The following is a 15,666-nucleotide window of genomic DNA, read 5'->3' as shown; positions in this document are numbered from 1 at the left end:
AAGTGTGTGTGTGTGTGTGTGTGTGTGTGTGTGTGTTATACAAGAAGAAGAAGAAGCAGCGGCGGCGGCGCAAAACTGAAGCGCACAATACACAAAAAACCGGAACATTATTAATTTACAAGCAATAAACCGAAGCCAAAAATGAAGAAAGGCAAAAGGTGAACAATGCGCAAAAAAAAAAGAAGAAGGAAAACAACGTGAAGCAGGGGCGGTGGCAGAGGCGGTGGCGGTGGCAGCAAAACAGCAGCAGCAGCAGCAGACGGAGGCAACGGAGGCAGCAGGCGGCAGTTAACAAGCCGCAAGAGTCGATTTCGAGTCAATAGTGCAAGTGTTAAGAGAAATTGCAGCACACGCACACAAGCAATACACACACACAGCAACACACACACACACACACAGTTGCAAGAGCGCAGCCAATTGGCAACACAGACACACAGCCATGGCTATAATGAACCGTCTTCCAACATCTGTTGCCTTTGCCCAGCATAAAGTACGAAGAAATACATAAGAACGCTCTCTCCTTCTCTCGCTGCTGCGCTGTGACTGAGTGTACTCAGAGTGTACACTAGTTGTCTCGCTCACACGCACAGCGTAGCAAGGCAGAGCATAAAAATGAACGCTGAACGCAGCGATCAACGAAGCAGATCCAATGAGCGAACAACGAAATGAACGCACCAGATATGCTCAAGTGAATGTGTGTGCGCAGCGACTGCGCAACGACGGCGACGACAGCGACGGCGACTGCGACTGCGCTGCCACTGCGATGTGTGTTCGTAGGGTTTGCTCTGCAAAAGCACCCTCGGCCGAGTCGAGTCGGTCGGTCGGGCGTTCGCTTCGTGCGCTCGGAAATGTCATTTGTCAATCACAGTGCGAGCGCAACGGTTGTCGTTGATTGTTGTGCTGCTGTTCCTAAAAGAAGTAGTAGAAATTGAAGAAACGCAAACGCAAACGCCGAAAACTGCATTTCGAATTGAGAATAAGAAATTGCAAACAACAACAAGCGTGTGAAACGGTGATAAATTAGTGATTTTGTTTTAGAAACTACAGTTTTTTAAATGCCAGCAACAGCGACGATTGCTGTGAGCTAAACGAATAAAAGAATACGAATAAAAGTGCAGTGCAAACGAAACCAAAAGAAAAAAAGCAACAAACTAAATTATGGATAACCAGCAAGTGAATGTGGCTGCGCTTTGGTCCTGCGCCAGCGTCACCTGCTTATCGCTGGATGCCAAGCGCCACAGCAACAACCACAACAGCAGCAGCAGCAACAGCAACCACAACAACAGTAGCAGCAACAACATCAGCAGCAACACAGCAACAGCAACAGAGTCCAACGAATCCTGCCGAAAGCTGCGCCACATTGCGCATACGCCGCGTGGCAGCTGCTTTATGGCATTGCTGCTGCTGCTGCTGCTCGCCCTCAACTTTCGCCATGCGCACAGCTGCGGCCCAGGCCGAGGACTTGGCCGTCGTCGCGAACGCAATCTTTATCCGCTGGTCCTTAAGCAAACGGTGCCCAATCTCTCAGAGTATCAGAGCGGCGCCTCGGGTCCGCTAGAGGGCGCCATCGAGCGGGATTCGCCAAAGTTCAAGGATCTGGTGCCCAACTACAATAGGGATATACTCTTCAAAGACGAGGAGGGCACCGGCGCCGATCGCGTTATGTCCAAGGTAAGTGTTTATATATTTTTTATGCCAAATCATTTTACTGCCAAAAAATAAAGAACGAACTTATTTTTGTACATATGTTGAGTGTTTGGTCAAGGGGTCTGACTTAGCTATCTGAGTGTGTGTAACGTGTGCCGCGATTAGTGGCCATTGATAAAGTGCTACGTGTGGCTTTTTTTGTGCTTGTTGCACCACTTTACTTATTTCGATTTCGATTTCGATTTTATGATCAATCATTATCACTACTGCTATTATTATGTGCTAATTATGTGCGGCTTATCGGCGATTGCAATTGCCCCGAGTGCAAAACAGGAAGCTTGCAACAAAGATGGCTCAACATATTGATGTTGATGTTGGGGAAGGCGATCAACAACCTTTCGATCGATTTGTGGCAGACAAAGTAACTAAATACTTGAAGTAAACTTGTGTGTTTACAACTTACTTTGGTCATGGTCTATATCTGTGTGTGTGTGTGTGTGTTTGTGGCACGCGAGCATTTTGTAGCTTATCGCATTTCATGGCTGATAAGAAGCGGCGCAATATATGTATCTATATCTTATAATATATGTACTTGTATTTGCAAACATGACACAAATATGTGTGTTAAGCCAGTGCCAATTTATCTTATCAACACGAAGAGTGTGAACAAGAGGGTGGCAGAGAGGGGGGCTAAACAAGTGGCTAATTAAGACGACAGCAGCTCTAATTAACAACAACTAGAAACTAGAAGCTCGCTTGCTATTCAAATCAAAATTCTCGCAAGCTGTTTTGACGGATTTAAAGTGGGCAGCTGATAAAGTAAACGTTACTTCTTTTTTTTTTCGGTCTGACTTGCACTTATTATTATTGAACGTATGTTTGTTTGTTGGGCCAATTAGCGAGTGCGTTGTTTATGACCAGAGACTGGCCACACGGCCAATAATTCAATGATTAACAACAGATTATGGCTCTCAAACGGTGTCGATTATTTATTGTTACAATTCTAAGAACAGCACTCGCCACTTTAATTGTTATTTTTAGATGCACAATTAACACAGCTGAATTGCTAGATAATTTATAATATCATATAGAGAGAGAGAGAATCATATTTCAAGTCTGTTCAGTTAGTTGCAACTGTTTTTTTTCAACTACTGCGACACGCGCCTCAAGGGGCACAGACCTTGAATTTGTTGCACACGGAATTTCAATAACTATTTGTAGTCAAGGACAACGAAGCTTCAAGGTTAAAATCAGTTGAAGGACATGCTGCACATTAAAAACCCGAAGCGCGTTCTTCTTGTTATTGTTTGTCACTGCAATATTTACAACTGTTTAGCTGTTTTGCTTGCTACCGTTATTGTCCTCGCTCTTGCCTCAACTGTGTGGCATTGACTCGTTGCAACAGCAACAGCAGCGCATCGAAATGTATTTTTATGTCGAGCTGCTGTGCGTGAATTTTGCAGTTGGCAATTCACAATTCGTTGTGGGCTATTAAAGCGCCAAAAAGGCAAATTTCTCTAGCCTTTGGCTGTTGTAAACAAATTAATGAATATTGGCGTAAAGTGCTAAAAATAAAACAGAGACAGCTCGTAAAATTCTATAGCTTATGACAGTCATTGTTTGCAATTGCATTCATTGTACTTTTTACTTCTCTCTTTGCTCACCTGCAACCCGCAGAATGCAAGCTAATTGTAATTACATTTTGCTGCCTACAAAGATTAGACAAAGTTGCGCACAGACAACAGAAGAAATAATAATAAAAAAAAGAAGGAGGTTGAAGTCGGAGTTGGAGTCGGAGTTCGATACTCGTAACCGCAGACAAAAGAATGCGTCAAAAAGCCGCAGCATAAGTTCTAAAATTTCATAAATTGTAGCCAACAATGGGGCAAAGCCAAATGGTAATCTGATCTGATTATTGACATGCATGCAGCCAAAGCCACAAACTGAGTCTGATGCTGAGAATGTTCCACACACACACAGAAAGACAACTCTGTAGAGCCTGCATCTCAAATCAAAGATAACCCACTGAATGCTGAAGGCATTCTAATAGAACACATACAATCAATTATGACTCAAAAATTGATCCTATTATGACACAGACAATGATGTCAGAGTTTCGTTTCGATACGTTTTCGGTTTCAGTTTCGTTTTAGTTTTCATTTTTCAACTCAAATCAAATCACGTCAAATGCTGCGATAAGCAAAAAACCAAAAGATTTTTTTTTTGGCACAACTTCGTGGGAATATTTTGGGGCCACACAAAGTAATCAAACATATCAAACAAACATCAGTCAACGGGGTAAAGTGGACAAATCGGGTCGCTTAGACCCAAGATTTTTATAGTTTGTTTGTTTGTCTCTTTTTGCGCTTTTATATAGTATTATTATTAATCAATTTGATACTTTTACGAGCGCACTCAAGCGCAAACCTCAAGGATTTGTGGACCCTCAAAACTCGCAGCTTTATTTGCATAAAAGTTTTATGAACTGCACGCTTGGGGATCGCGATCTTTGTCGATCTCTCTCTCTCTCTATCTCTCTTTCTCTCTCTCTTTCTCTGTATGGATTGGGATCGTTTCGCGTTTTTTCGCTACTATCACATTACGCGGAGAACAGACAGATATACAGAAGACTGAAGACTGAGAAGATTGACTCACATTTCACATGCTGCGATTCTCGGTCAGAATTCCTGCAAGTCATCTTTTGGGGTAGGACAAGGATCGAAAGGGGGTAGGGGAGAGGTAGAGAGGGGCAGATCACTATGTAGGTAACATCTCACATCAGTGCCAATGTGCGGCTCATAACTCATCATCAAAGTTAATCACACATCAGGGATTATGGCGCTTATCATTTAAAGCTGCCTCGCCAAATGACTCTTCGGGAGTTCGAGTGTGCGAGTGTGTGTGTGTGTGTGTGTGTGTTGGAGGCGCACATTAAGTGTGCAAAAGAGACAGCAATGCTTAGATTTAATTTACGATTTCTGCAAATTAATAGCATTTAATTAATAACAATAAAATGACGCCTTTTTATGGACATTTATTTGACAACAGATTTATGAGTGTGTGTGGAGGTTGAGAAATGTAAAGATAGATGAACACGTGATTGACTGACTGAGTGAGGGCTGCAACGAAAACGTTATTAACAATAGGTAAAGCTTCAAGCAGTAAATAATTACGAGAAATGCTAATAAAATACAAGCATAATTAATAATAAAAAGCCATAAGCTGCAGCCCGTGACAAACGCGACAAATGGATCGCAGCCTGGAGACATGCCATAAGCATGCCTCTTTTGTGTGTGTGTGTGTGTGGAGACACGACACGAGATGCAATCTTAAGCAGACAGCAACAGCAACAAGAAACGCAGGCAACAGAAGCGCTGGCATTAATCCAATAAGCCAAAAGGCAAAGCAAAGAATAAAAAGGTTCAGAGAGACAGACAGACATCGAGGCGGTATTTTAATGAGTATCAATTTATATTGAAACAATAACAAAAGCCAAAAGCAGCAAAGAGCATATTGCGTATACGTAACGTAAACATTTGCGCAGCGTTTGCAATAAATAATTGACTCTGGTAGCAAGTCGCATTCGCATTCGCATTCACAGTCGATTCACATTCTGATTGAGTTTGTCATGCGCTTAATTAAAAGAAAAATGAATAAGCAAAGAGAGCAAGATCGCTGCACACACAGCATAAACAAATCAAAAGGCGCAAGCGTATAAACAAGCGTAGAAATTCCTTCTTTTTTCTCATTCGTTTTCTAATGGAAAAATACACAAATGCAGAGTCAGAGTCAGAGCTGTGAATAGATTTGCAACACAAATAAACAATGGCTTTTAGCATTGAAAAAACATAAATGTCGTCATTGAGTCTGGCAATGATCTTGATCATTGCGATCGCGATCGCCTGTGATCGCCTGCGATCACTTGAATCAATCAGAGTAGCTTCTTCATCTTGCCCCCTTCATTTCGCCAATTAAAAACTACGTGAGGAAATGTGTGCCTCTCAAGATGCGGAGACCACCCAAAGAGCAAAGAGCAGGCGTCGAAGGGCGCTGATTGATTTGACAAAGGGGAACAAACCAAAAACCGAGCTAAGTTGCCCCTAAGTGGCACAGCTAAGGCGCACGCTCAAGTGCCTCGCTCACTCGCTGACACATATAGTGCAACAAAAGAGGGAGACACAAGAGAGTGAGAGAGAGATAGAGACTTGGTGGGTGTCATTGTCTCTCTTGCCTTTTTCTATATCCTGTCTGTAGCTGGGGTGCTTCCTCATTTGTAAGTTTTCGCTTCCTCTGGATATTGAATATCTGCTTACACCACGACGCACGTGTTTCGCCAAAAAAAAAAAACAACAGAAAAAGAGTTAAATCAGAAAAGGGGTGACTGTGATTTTTCGTAAGGAATAAAGGTAACTTGATGCCCTCTTGAATTATGTCGTTAAATTGTGTCGTTTCCTAATCGTTTTGCCATTGTAATCCGAAACTGTTGTTCGCTGTTCAGCACAAAACAAACACCGCAGTACATCACAGCACATCACATCACATCACATTATATAGTACTATATTGTAGTAATCGCACTCTCTGAGGGACCCTAATGATGATGATACCAAATGTGGTTGGCGCTTCGCTTCGCTTTTGCTTTTGCAATCTCCACGCCTAAATGGCGCACATTAAGCGCCTCTGCTAAATTGGCAGCTGTGCAGCTCTTGAAAGGCCATTTAAATCAATAATGAAAACTGCAACTGGCCACGGTTTGGGCAATTAAAAGCGCATCAGTGAGGCCTACAGAAAACACACAGGCACTGATCAAAAACATAGTTCTAAAACTAGGATTTTGGAATAAGAATTTGAATCTGAAAAGAGAGTTGAGGAGAAATTCTTGAAGTAAGAAAACGCAGCTTGATTTTGGGAAGGCAAAAATCTTAATGTAAGAAAACTTAACTTGATTTCGAGAGGGGAAAATCCCGATCTCAGAAAGTGTAAATTTATTTTGAACACATTTCATAGAAGACAAAGTTCTTAGTAATAAAAGAAATAAAAAACAAACAAATTTGCACTGATTAAAACATTGTTCTAAAATAAAGATTTTGATGTAAGAATTTGAATCTCCATCGAGTAGGACAAAATCTCGAAGTAAAAAAACGCAGCTTGATTTTGGGAAGGCGAAAATTTTGAATTAAGAAAACGTAACTTGATTTTGAGACAGTGAATATTTCGAAGTCAGAAAATGAAACTGGATTTTGAGAAGTTGAATATTATGAAGGCAGAAAATACATCTTTATTTCGAATATATTTGACGGAAGACAAAGTTCTTATTAATAAGAGAAACAAAAGTTTACAAAATATGCATTCATAAAAAACATTTTTCTATGATTAAGATTCTGGTCTCAGAATTTCAACATGAAAATATTGATGTAAGAAAACGTAACTTGATTTTGAGACGCCAAAAATTGTTAAGACAAAAAATTTATTAATATTTCAAATACATTTTATGGAAAACAAACTTCTTATTAATAAGAGAAACAAATCATGAAAACCACAAATTCCATTGCATGGATCAAGAATATGAAATTATTATATTATATTTTTTTTAACTGAATATGAAAATTATGCAACATAAGACAACATATAAGACGCATTCAATTAATCCGTTTTTAAGTATTCAGTGAACACTCTACTTACTAAATACTTTTCATCATATCAGGCAGCAGTTGAACTCAATATCACATTAAAGAATGGTGTGAAAATAACTAGATAAAAAAAAACTTATAGAACTTTCTATTCAATCAAGAAATTTGTTACCAAAATGTTGTATTTATGTTCTAATTTTAAGAACTTGTCATTTTGTAGACTAATGTTCTTAATTACAATATATATTTATTTATTGACCTACTCTTTCAAATCTAGTATTAAATACTAAATTTAATTTATAGAAAAGAGAGAGAGAGAGTTCTATAAATTTAATTTCATTTTAAAAACACAATTTCTATGTTGATTCTCCTTCATATTAGAAACTGTTCAATATTTTTGTTCAGTGCATAAGGCTAACTTAGTTACCTTAAAAGTAAAAATGCGCTACCCTAAAAAACAAAAGAAAAACAAATGAAAAAAAAGCAAAATGCAAAGTGTAAACAACGAAATTTTGAGGCTTGGGGCGTGGCTGCTTGTTGTAGTTTTTTTTTTCTGTGTGTTTTTCAGTGTTTTTTGTAGCTGGCAAAGTTCACACCTTGTTTAATGTCTAATTAATGCAGCAGCTTTTCATGGGATTTGGCCAACAAGCGAACAGGCAACAAGCAATGCAATGCAATGGATAATATTTACACTGTCTAACGGCCATGCCACTTACAATACAAACACATTATTTAGCCATCTTTTTGGGCCGCCGCCGCCGTCGACGCCGCCGTCGACGCCGCAGTCGATGTCGATGCTGATGTCGATGCAAGTCGAAGAAGATGTTTACTTTACGCACCCGTCGGCATTTTCCAATGCCCACTTGGCACTTGGTACAACGTACTCGATGGAGCCTCTTGTTTAGTGCCTCGACGATCGAGGCGATCTCAGCGATCAGCTCAATGCATTAGCATGTTGGGTAAACATTGTTGTTTAAGACAAAACGAAGCTGCCACCTCAGTCTCTCTCTCTTGCTCTTGCTCTCTCTCTGTCTCTATCTTTATCTTAACGTTACGCTTTTGTGCTCATTAGCAGCAGAGTCGAATGTGGCACGTTGTTTAAGCCTTTTAATAAAGCAAATCTTGCCACTTATGCAAATAGCATTGAACTCTTCCTGGAATGCGCTTTTTGATGGCTTGACTTTGCTTTGCTTTGCAGCTGAAGCAATTCGCCACACACACAAACTGTGCTGTGACAAATTAAAAAGCGATTTGCTTGCCAAACAAATGCCAAACAAACAGCAACAGCAACCACAGCATCAACAACCGCAACAACAATGCGGCGCACCCAAAATCAAAACAAAAGTCCCAAAAATCTTGCTCTCTGTGGAGGCAAAATGCTGATGTTTTGTGGCTTGTTAAAAAGGATCTGGCAAATTGATTTTACGCCAGAGCTAGAGCACAACACAACACAGGATGTTGCATGTATGTGTGTGTGTATTAGTGTGTGTGTGTGTGTTGCCTGCTGTTTCGAGCCGAATTTTGAATTTTTGAGTGCGAGTCGAAAGTCGAAAAATCGCAGCGGTCGATTGCGTTGATAATTGATTTTGTGGCTGGCGATTGCGCTACACACACACACACACATACACTACACTACACACACACACACACACACTCTCGCACACTCAACAATGACAACATTTTTGGCTTGTTGTTTTTATTTGAATTTCAATATTTGCGCAGAATCCTTTCTTCTCTCTTTTCTCTTCTCTTCTTTTTTCTTGCTCTGTTGTTGTTTTTTTGTGTGCAAGCGTTAAAAGCGAGCTCAAACGCTCAAACGCCGCCAACTAAATAAAAATAATGCCTAAATATATGTATGTATGTGACTATATCATATATATGGAAATACTGAATCAGCATCCACCGCATTGGCAAACACAGACGAGACAAGTGCAGAGCCCGAAACAAAAAAAGGGCCCAAAAAAGAAAAAAGGTCAGACAAAGGTCTAATCTTTAATATTTACACACAAGTGTATGTGTGTGTGTGTGTGCATATATCCCACATATATATCTCTGTCTCTTAGTGAGGGTCAAAATCGCTGTTGTGGGTCAGTGTTTGAACTGTGCACTGGGCAAATAACTGAACTAAGCCTTTGGCTGTTGCCTTGGCAAACATCGAACATCGAAAGAAACACAAAAAATGCTGAGACTCATGATGCTCACATATTTGTTGAGGTTGTTGCAACAGGTTCAAAGGATGAGCGCGACACAGACCAAGTTCGTTGCTTCAGTCTTTCGTTTAAGCACACACACCAAAAAAAAAAAACAGAGAAACACAGAGAAATAAACGCAAGTGAGGAAAATGAACGCGCTGCCCTTTTGGGCAGCCCTCGAAATGAATGCCTAAATACCACGCCTCTCCAACGCACACACACACACATACACAGCTGTTCTCTCTCTCTCTCTCTTTCGGTCACTTGCGCTCTTTCGCTCTCGTTGCTGCTGCTTCGGTGTTCATTGTGCGTGTGTTTAAATATGGCGTTTTTATTTTTGGTATTTTTGGGCAGCCACAACAATAAAAGCAAGCAAGAAAAGCTATAATCGAGTGTGATCGACTGTGAGATACCTGTTCTAAAATAAAATAAGGTATTATCATTTAAATATAACAAATTAATATAACGACAAAACACTGGAATATACTGGAAAGTATATTAGGTGTATGTACAATATACCATAAATATACTGAAATAACGAAAATCATAGTTGGTATGTTGATATATATACAGATGACATGCTGTAAATATACCGAACTGTATAATTGGTATATTTAAATATACCGAAAATATACTGAAATATACTAACATGTGTATTTAGTATATGAATGAATAGTTAGTATATTTATAGATGACAAGCAAATACTGAAATATGCCGAACTGTATAATTAGTATATTTAAATATACCAAACTGTATATTTGTACGAATATTAGTATATTTCAGTATATTTTCGGTATATTTAAATATACCAAAACTGTATAATTGATATGCGTATTTAGTATATAATGAATATTTAGTGTATTTATAGATGCCAAACAAATACTTAAATATACCGAACTGTATATGCAATATGCGTATATGGTATATTAAAATAAGACCAACAAATAGTATATGTATATTTGGTATATTGATGGCTAACAAAAAAAAATACTGAAATATACCGAAGTGTATATTTGGTATATTGATATAAAAAATCATAGAAATAACCAGATATGGATATTCGGTATTTTAATATTGGCCGAGCAAAGACTGTAATATACCTAAATGTATATTTTGGTATATTAATAGCTACCGAACAAATACCGAAATATATCGAAGTTTGGTATATTGATATATATCAAAAATCACAGAAATATTCAGATATGGATATTTGGTATATTTATATTGACCAAGCAAAGACTGTAATATACCTAAATGTATATTTTGATACTGATATATACCGAAATGTATATATTGTATATTGATATATCGAGAAAAAAATACTGAAATATATCGAAATATGTATTTGGCATATTGGTATAAAAAATGCTGTCAATAAAAATTAATAGTTATGTCGTTTATAGTCTCTGAGATTTAGCTGTTCATATGGACAAAGCTATCTTCTCTTACTTTATGGTGTCATAGAATGTTTCCTCAATATTCATTTCTCATAAACACAAATTCATTACACCCTTCTTTCTTATGAGTAGCGGGTATAAAAGTAACCACAACAATAAAACTTAAGCAGTTGCCTTATTAACCGCACACAATAATAATAAATATTTAATTGATTTCCTTTTTGTCTTTTGCAGCGCTGCAAAGAGAAACTCAACATGCTCGCTTACTCGGTGATGAACGAATGGCCAGGAGTGCGTCTGCTGGTCACCGAGAGCTGGGACGAGGATCATCAGCATGGCCTGGAGTCGCTGCACTACGAAGGACGCGCTGTGACGATTGCGACATCGGATCGCGATCAATCCAAATATGGAATACTGGCGCGTCTCGCTGTCGAGGCTGGCTTCGATTGGGTCTCCTATGTGAGTCGACGTCACATCTACTGCTCTGTGAAATCAGGTAAGCAAAAGCTATATATATACTATATATATATATACTTAGTGCTCAGGCCAGTTAGCCAGAAGTGACACTAACAAGCGTAATTTCACATGTTGAGCCAACTTACAACGGGGCCGCTTAAAGCTGACAGGCGTTGGCAAATTTTGCACTCCACTCAAATTAGCCAAGCTGCAGTCCGAGTTGAGTGTGTGTGAGTGTGAGTGTGTGTGTGGCAACAGAGGAAAAAAAAGAAAGAAAAGAAACAAAATAAAATGGGAAGCAGCAACATTGTTCAAACCGGACTCAAAGTCGATGTCGAAGTCGAAGTTGGAGTCGAAGTCGAGGTCCGAGTCCCAAGCGCATGTTGTTGTCGTTGTTGTTCTTGTTGTTGTTGCTGTTGTTGTTTTGACATGTTTAGGTTTGCGCCTGTCAAATTAAACGAATTGATGATACGACACCCAAAGCGTTTCTCAGGCTTCGACTTCGACTTCGACTCCGACTGCAAGATGAATTAAATGCCGAGGCTCAAAAACCTGAGCGCGGGCCTAATTGAAAAAACTGAAACGGGCAACAAGTTAGCAGACTGCAGTGAGTGTGTGCGAGTGTGTGTGTGTGTGTGTACTAGGTGTATGTGTGTGTGTTGCTGCCATTATGGCAGCAGGCAACCAGTTTTCCCCGAAACATAACGAAACTGCTCGAAGTGACTGCGGTGAAAATGCAGCCAAAGTTAGCCAACCAAAAAGGCCAAAACAATTAAGTTTTCGCGCATGAGAGAGAGACAGCTAGTAAAGGAGTGAAAGAGAGAGAGAGCAGATGAACTGGCATTTTTTTTGCAAGTGATTTACGTTGACATTTTCTCGACTTGCCTACAAATTTCCCACACAAACAACAAGCGAACCACACACGAGGCGAGGCTGCTTTTTATTTTCTTCTTCTGTCTGAACACAATCACAATATTTTGACTCACGGCTCGAGATCAAAGACAACGACAACAGCATAAAGAGTGTGTCCTTGCAGCAGTTGATGTTGCTCCTTGTCGGGATCTCATTGATTCTAATTGCAGATGAAAGCAAAAGCCGCCGCCGCCAAGAAGGCAACTCGAAACCCAAATGAAAAAGGTCCTGCCAAAAGGTCAGCCAACAACAACAACAACAAGTGGCAGCAACAGTTGCATATGCCACTCGCTGTGTCCGTTAAGAGAGTGTGAGTGAACAAGTCTGTCTGTGTGTGTGGTCCAGTGTCAAATGGCAGGCAACAACAACAACAACAACAACACACACATGTGTGCAGCTATTAATAAATAACCAGGCGATTGATTGGCTGATAGGCCGACGATCATAAACCACACGCTTATGACAGTTTTGGCACAGCGTTTTCAGCGTCCACTCAACTCCGACTCCAACTCTCGACTCTCGACTCCCGACTCCGACTCCACGTCGAGTTCGTTGCCTAAGTCTTTTGTTTTGCTCTCGGCCTAAACAGCAGCAACGAAGAGTAATGGCTGTAAACCTTTTTTGTCGACACTAATTTTTTTTCACTCTTTTTTTTTTTTGTTGTTGTTGTTGCTGTCGTTGTCGTTGTTGTTGTCAATGTTGTTGTTGTTGTCAATGTTGTTGTTGTTGTTGTTGCTGTGTCGCGCGCGCGCATTAAAGTTGTTGTTGTTGCTGTGCATGTTCCATGTTAATGCTGTCCCAAGCGATCAGTCACCACACACAGGCCTAGTCATAGTCGCTGCCTCTCTCTCTCTCTCCTTCTCTCCCTCTCTCTCCCTCTCTCTCTTGCTCTCTTGCTGCGCTTGGCTGTCCTCTGTTTTGTAATAATTTATCAGTTTAGTCTTCCACAACAAAGATAAAATAACGATAATTTTAACCACTTTAATGGTTTATTAATTTATGACCCTTCAAGTTCTTCACTTTCCACTCACCGCCGACAGCGTTGCCCCTGCCCCTTCCCCTCCCCCTCTTCTCACGCACACACTCGCACACACATTTATTTTTATTTTGTATCTCGTTTGGTTTTCTCATCTCGTTGCTCGTTTTCTTCGTTCGTTTTTTTTTCACACCAAAATTTTTGTGCTGCTTGCTGGCTTCTACTTTTAGCCTTGTTACTACTTCCTCTTCAGCTGCTGTCTGAGTTTCTTCTTCTACTGCTTCTTCTTCTTCGCTTTGTTGGCCTGTTTGTCTATGGTTACCGTTTGTGGCGGCTGCTCCCGTCTGAGCATCGCTGAGCATCGATTATGGCCCGCTTTATAGACCGCTCTCTCGCTCGCGTCTTGTCTTCCATTTAATCCGCTTTTTATTGTTTCTACACGCACTTCTCTCTGTCTCCCTCTCTCTCTGTCTCTTTCACTTGCTTGTGTATCAATGGAAATTGTTAGGTGCATTTTCATTGGAATTCTTTCAGTTGTTGTTGTTGGTTGCCGCAACCGCAACAATGCCACTTTTATGGCCACTCATTATAATAAAGCGCACGGTTAGTGGTCGCCTCCCGCTCCCACTTCTCACTCGCTCTCTCACTCTCCTTCTCTCTCTTTCTCACTTTATTATCTGCTGCTTCGAACTCTGGAATTTTTAATTTGAATTTTACAAGCTCAAACAGCGGCGGCGCTTCGGGGTGTGAAATATCTGGCAGCCATAGAAAGTTCTGGCCAAGTTAGTAACACACAAAATGGCCTATTCCCCTTGGTGGCCCTTTTTCCCTCCCCCCACCCCTTCTCCCTTCTCCGCGCTGTAACCTTATAGCTATTAATGTTGATTAATGTTGTTGTTGGTGGGTTGCAACATGTTTTGTAATTGCATTTCGAACACAGATCCTTTTTTTTTTCTCTCTTTTTGTTAGCTACCTGTTCCTTTGGCACTTTGTTGGCTAAGCTGCTTTTGCTTTTGCTTTTGCTTCAGCGTTTGGCTCGAGCTGCCAGCGAGTTGTTGTTGTTGCCGCAGTTAATCTGGGCTGCCAAAAACAAGATCAGCAAACAAGGATCGCCTTCGTCGCCTTTTGTTTTCTTCGTTTGTGTGTTATTGATATGCCTTGGATATCGCATGAAGATCTTCTTTCCTCCTCAGCCTCCTCAGCATCCCTCCTCAGCATTGCTTCCTCCATTGTTTTGGTTCTGTGAAAACCTTTTTGACTTGTTGCGGTTGCCGGTTGCTGTTGCAACCTTTTTGCTGGGCTGCGGCATTATTAACGCCAAATTAGATTAGACGCACTAATGCCATTACCTGGCCGCATTAACTCCTCTCGCTGCCTCCTTTCAACTACAATCGAACTAATTCCCTTTTCCCTCCTTTACAGATTCCTCGCCTGCCATTTCACATGTGCACGGCTGCTTCACGCCGGAGAGCAGCGCACAGCTGGAGAGCGGCAAGCAGAAGCTGCTCTCTGAGTTGGCCATCGGTGATCGTGTGCTGAGCATGAACTCCAATGGTCGACCCGTCTACAGCGAAGTCATACTCTTCATGGATCGCAATCTGGAGCAGATGGAAACCTTCGTTCAACTTCACACCGATGGCGGAGCCGTGCTCACCGTGACTCCGGCTCACTTGATCACCGTCTGGCAGCCAGAGGAGCAAAAGTTGAGCTACATCTTTGCGGATCGCGTCGAGGAGCAGAGCTTTGTGATGGTGCTCGAGTCGAGCAGCGGCGAGTTGCGTCCACAGCGAGTGCATCGCGTGAGCAGCGTAAGGCGAAAAGGAGTTGTGGCACCTTTGACCCGAGAGGGAACAATTGTGGTCAACTCGGTGGCTGCTTCTTGCTATGCAGTGATCAGCAGTCAATCCTTGGCGCATTGGGGTCTGGCTCCCATGCGTTTCCTCCACACTCTCCAGAGTTGGATGCCACAAAAGAATCAACTGCGTTCCACGCCCAAGTCAACGACGTCAACAGCGACGTCGACGTCGACAGCGCAGCAGCAGAATGGTTTGCATTGGTATGCGAGTGCTCTATACAAGGTGAAGGATTATGTGCTGCCTCAAAGCTGGCGTCACGAATAAACTTCGAGAGAGAGATGCGCTTAATTTGTAATATATATTTTTGTGTAGTAGATATGTATGATATATAATAATAACTTAACTTAATCGCATCATTATTGTATTTCAATGTTAATTATGATTAATGCTGATCAATACTATTTATCAACTTATCAATCAAACACACACGATTTAATAACGACACAACAACAACAAAAACAAACATATTTAGCTTTAAGTAGGCAATCCATTGGCAACGTCGTCGACTGTTGTCGTATTTAACAAATTTTTCTAATGCATATTTATTGAAAACAACAAATCTGTCTGAGCGTGTGTGTGTGTTTGTTCACATGTATTTCTT

General features: G+C 40.8%; 1 protein-coding gene across 1 annotated transcript; it reads left to right on the top strand.

Annotated features, from left to right (window-relative positions):
- Positions 1 to 829: 829 nt before the first annotated feature.
- On the top strand, positions 830 to 15,527 carry LOC132786599 (protein hedgehog). Its single transcript, XM_060793160.1, has 3 exons — positions 830 to 1,671; positions 11,100 to 11,361; positions 14,632 to 15,527. Exons 1-3 carry the CDS (start codon positions 1,159 to 1,161, stop codon positions 15,327 to 15,329), a joined length of 1,473 nt encoding a protein of 490 aa, XP_060649143.1. The 5' UTR covers positions 830 to 1,158; the 3' UTR covers positions 15,330 to 15,527.
- Positions 15,528 to 15,666: the final 139 nt, after the last annotated feature.

The sequence above is a fragment of the Drosophila nasuta genome, chromosome 2R (genome assembly GCF_023558535.2).
Source record: "Drosophila nasuta strain 15112-1781.00 chromosome 2R, ASM2355853v1, whole genome shotgun sequence".
Taxonomy (NCBI): Eukaryota; Metazoa; Arthropoda; class Insecta; order Diptera; family Drosophilidae; genus Drosophila; species Drosophila nasuta.
The sequence above is the reverse complement of the archived record's forward strand: the minus strand, read 5'-3'. Positions and strand labels throughout refer to the sequence as shown.

Coding starts and splice junctions, on each gene's coding strand:
- LOC132786599 (XM_060793160.1), top strand. CDS start 1,159: ATGGATAACCAGCAAGTGAATGTGGCTGCGCTTTGGTCCTGCGCCAGC. Junction 1,672..11,099: donor CCGATCGCGTTATGTCCAAG/GTAAGTGTTTAT, acceptor TGTCTTTTGCAG/CGCTGCAAAGAGAAACTCAA. Junction 11,362..14,631: donor CTACTGCTCTGTGAAATCAG/GTAAGCAAAAGC, acceptor CCTCCTTTACAG/ATTCCTCGCCTGCCATTTCA.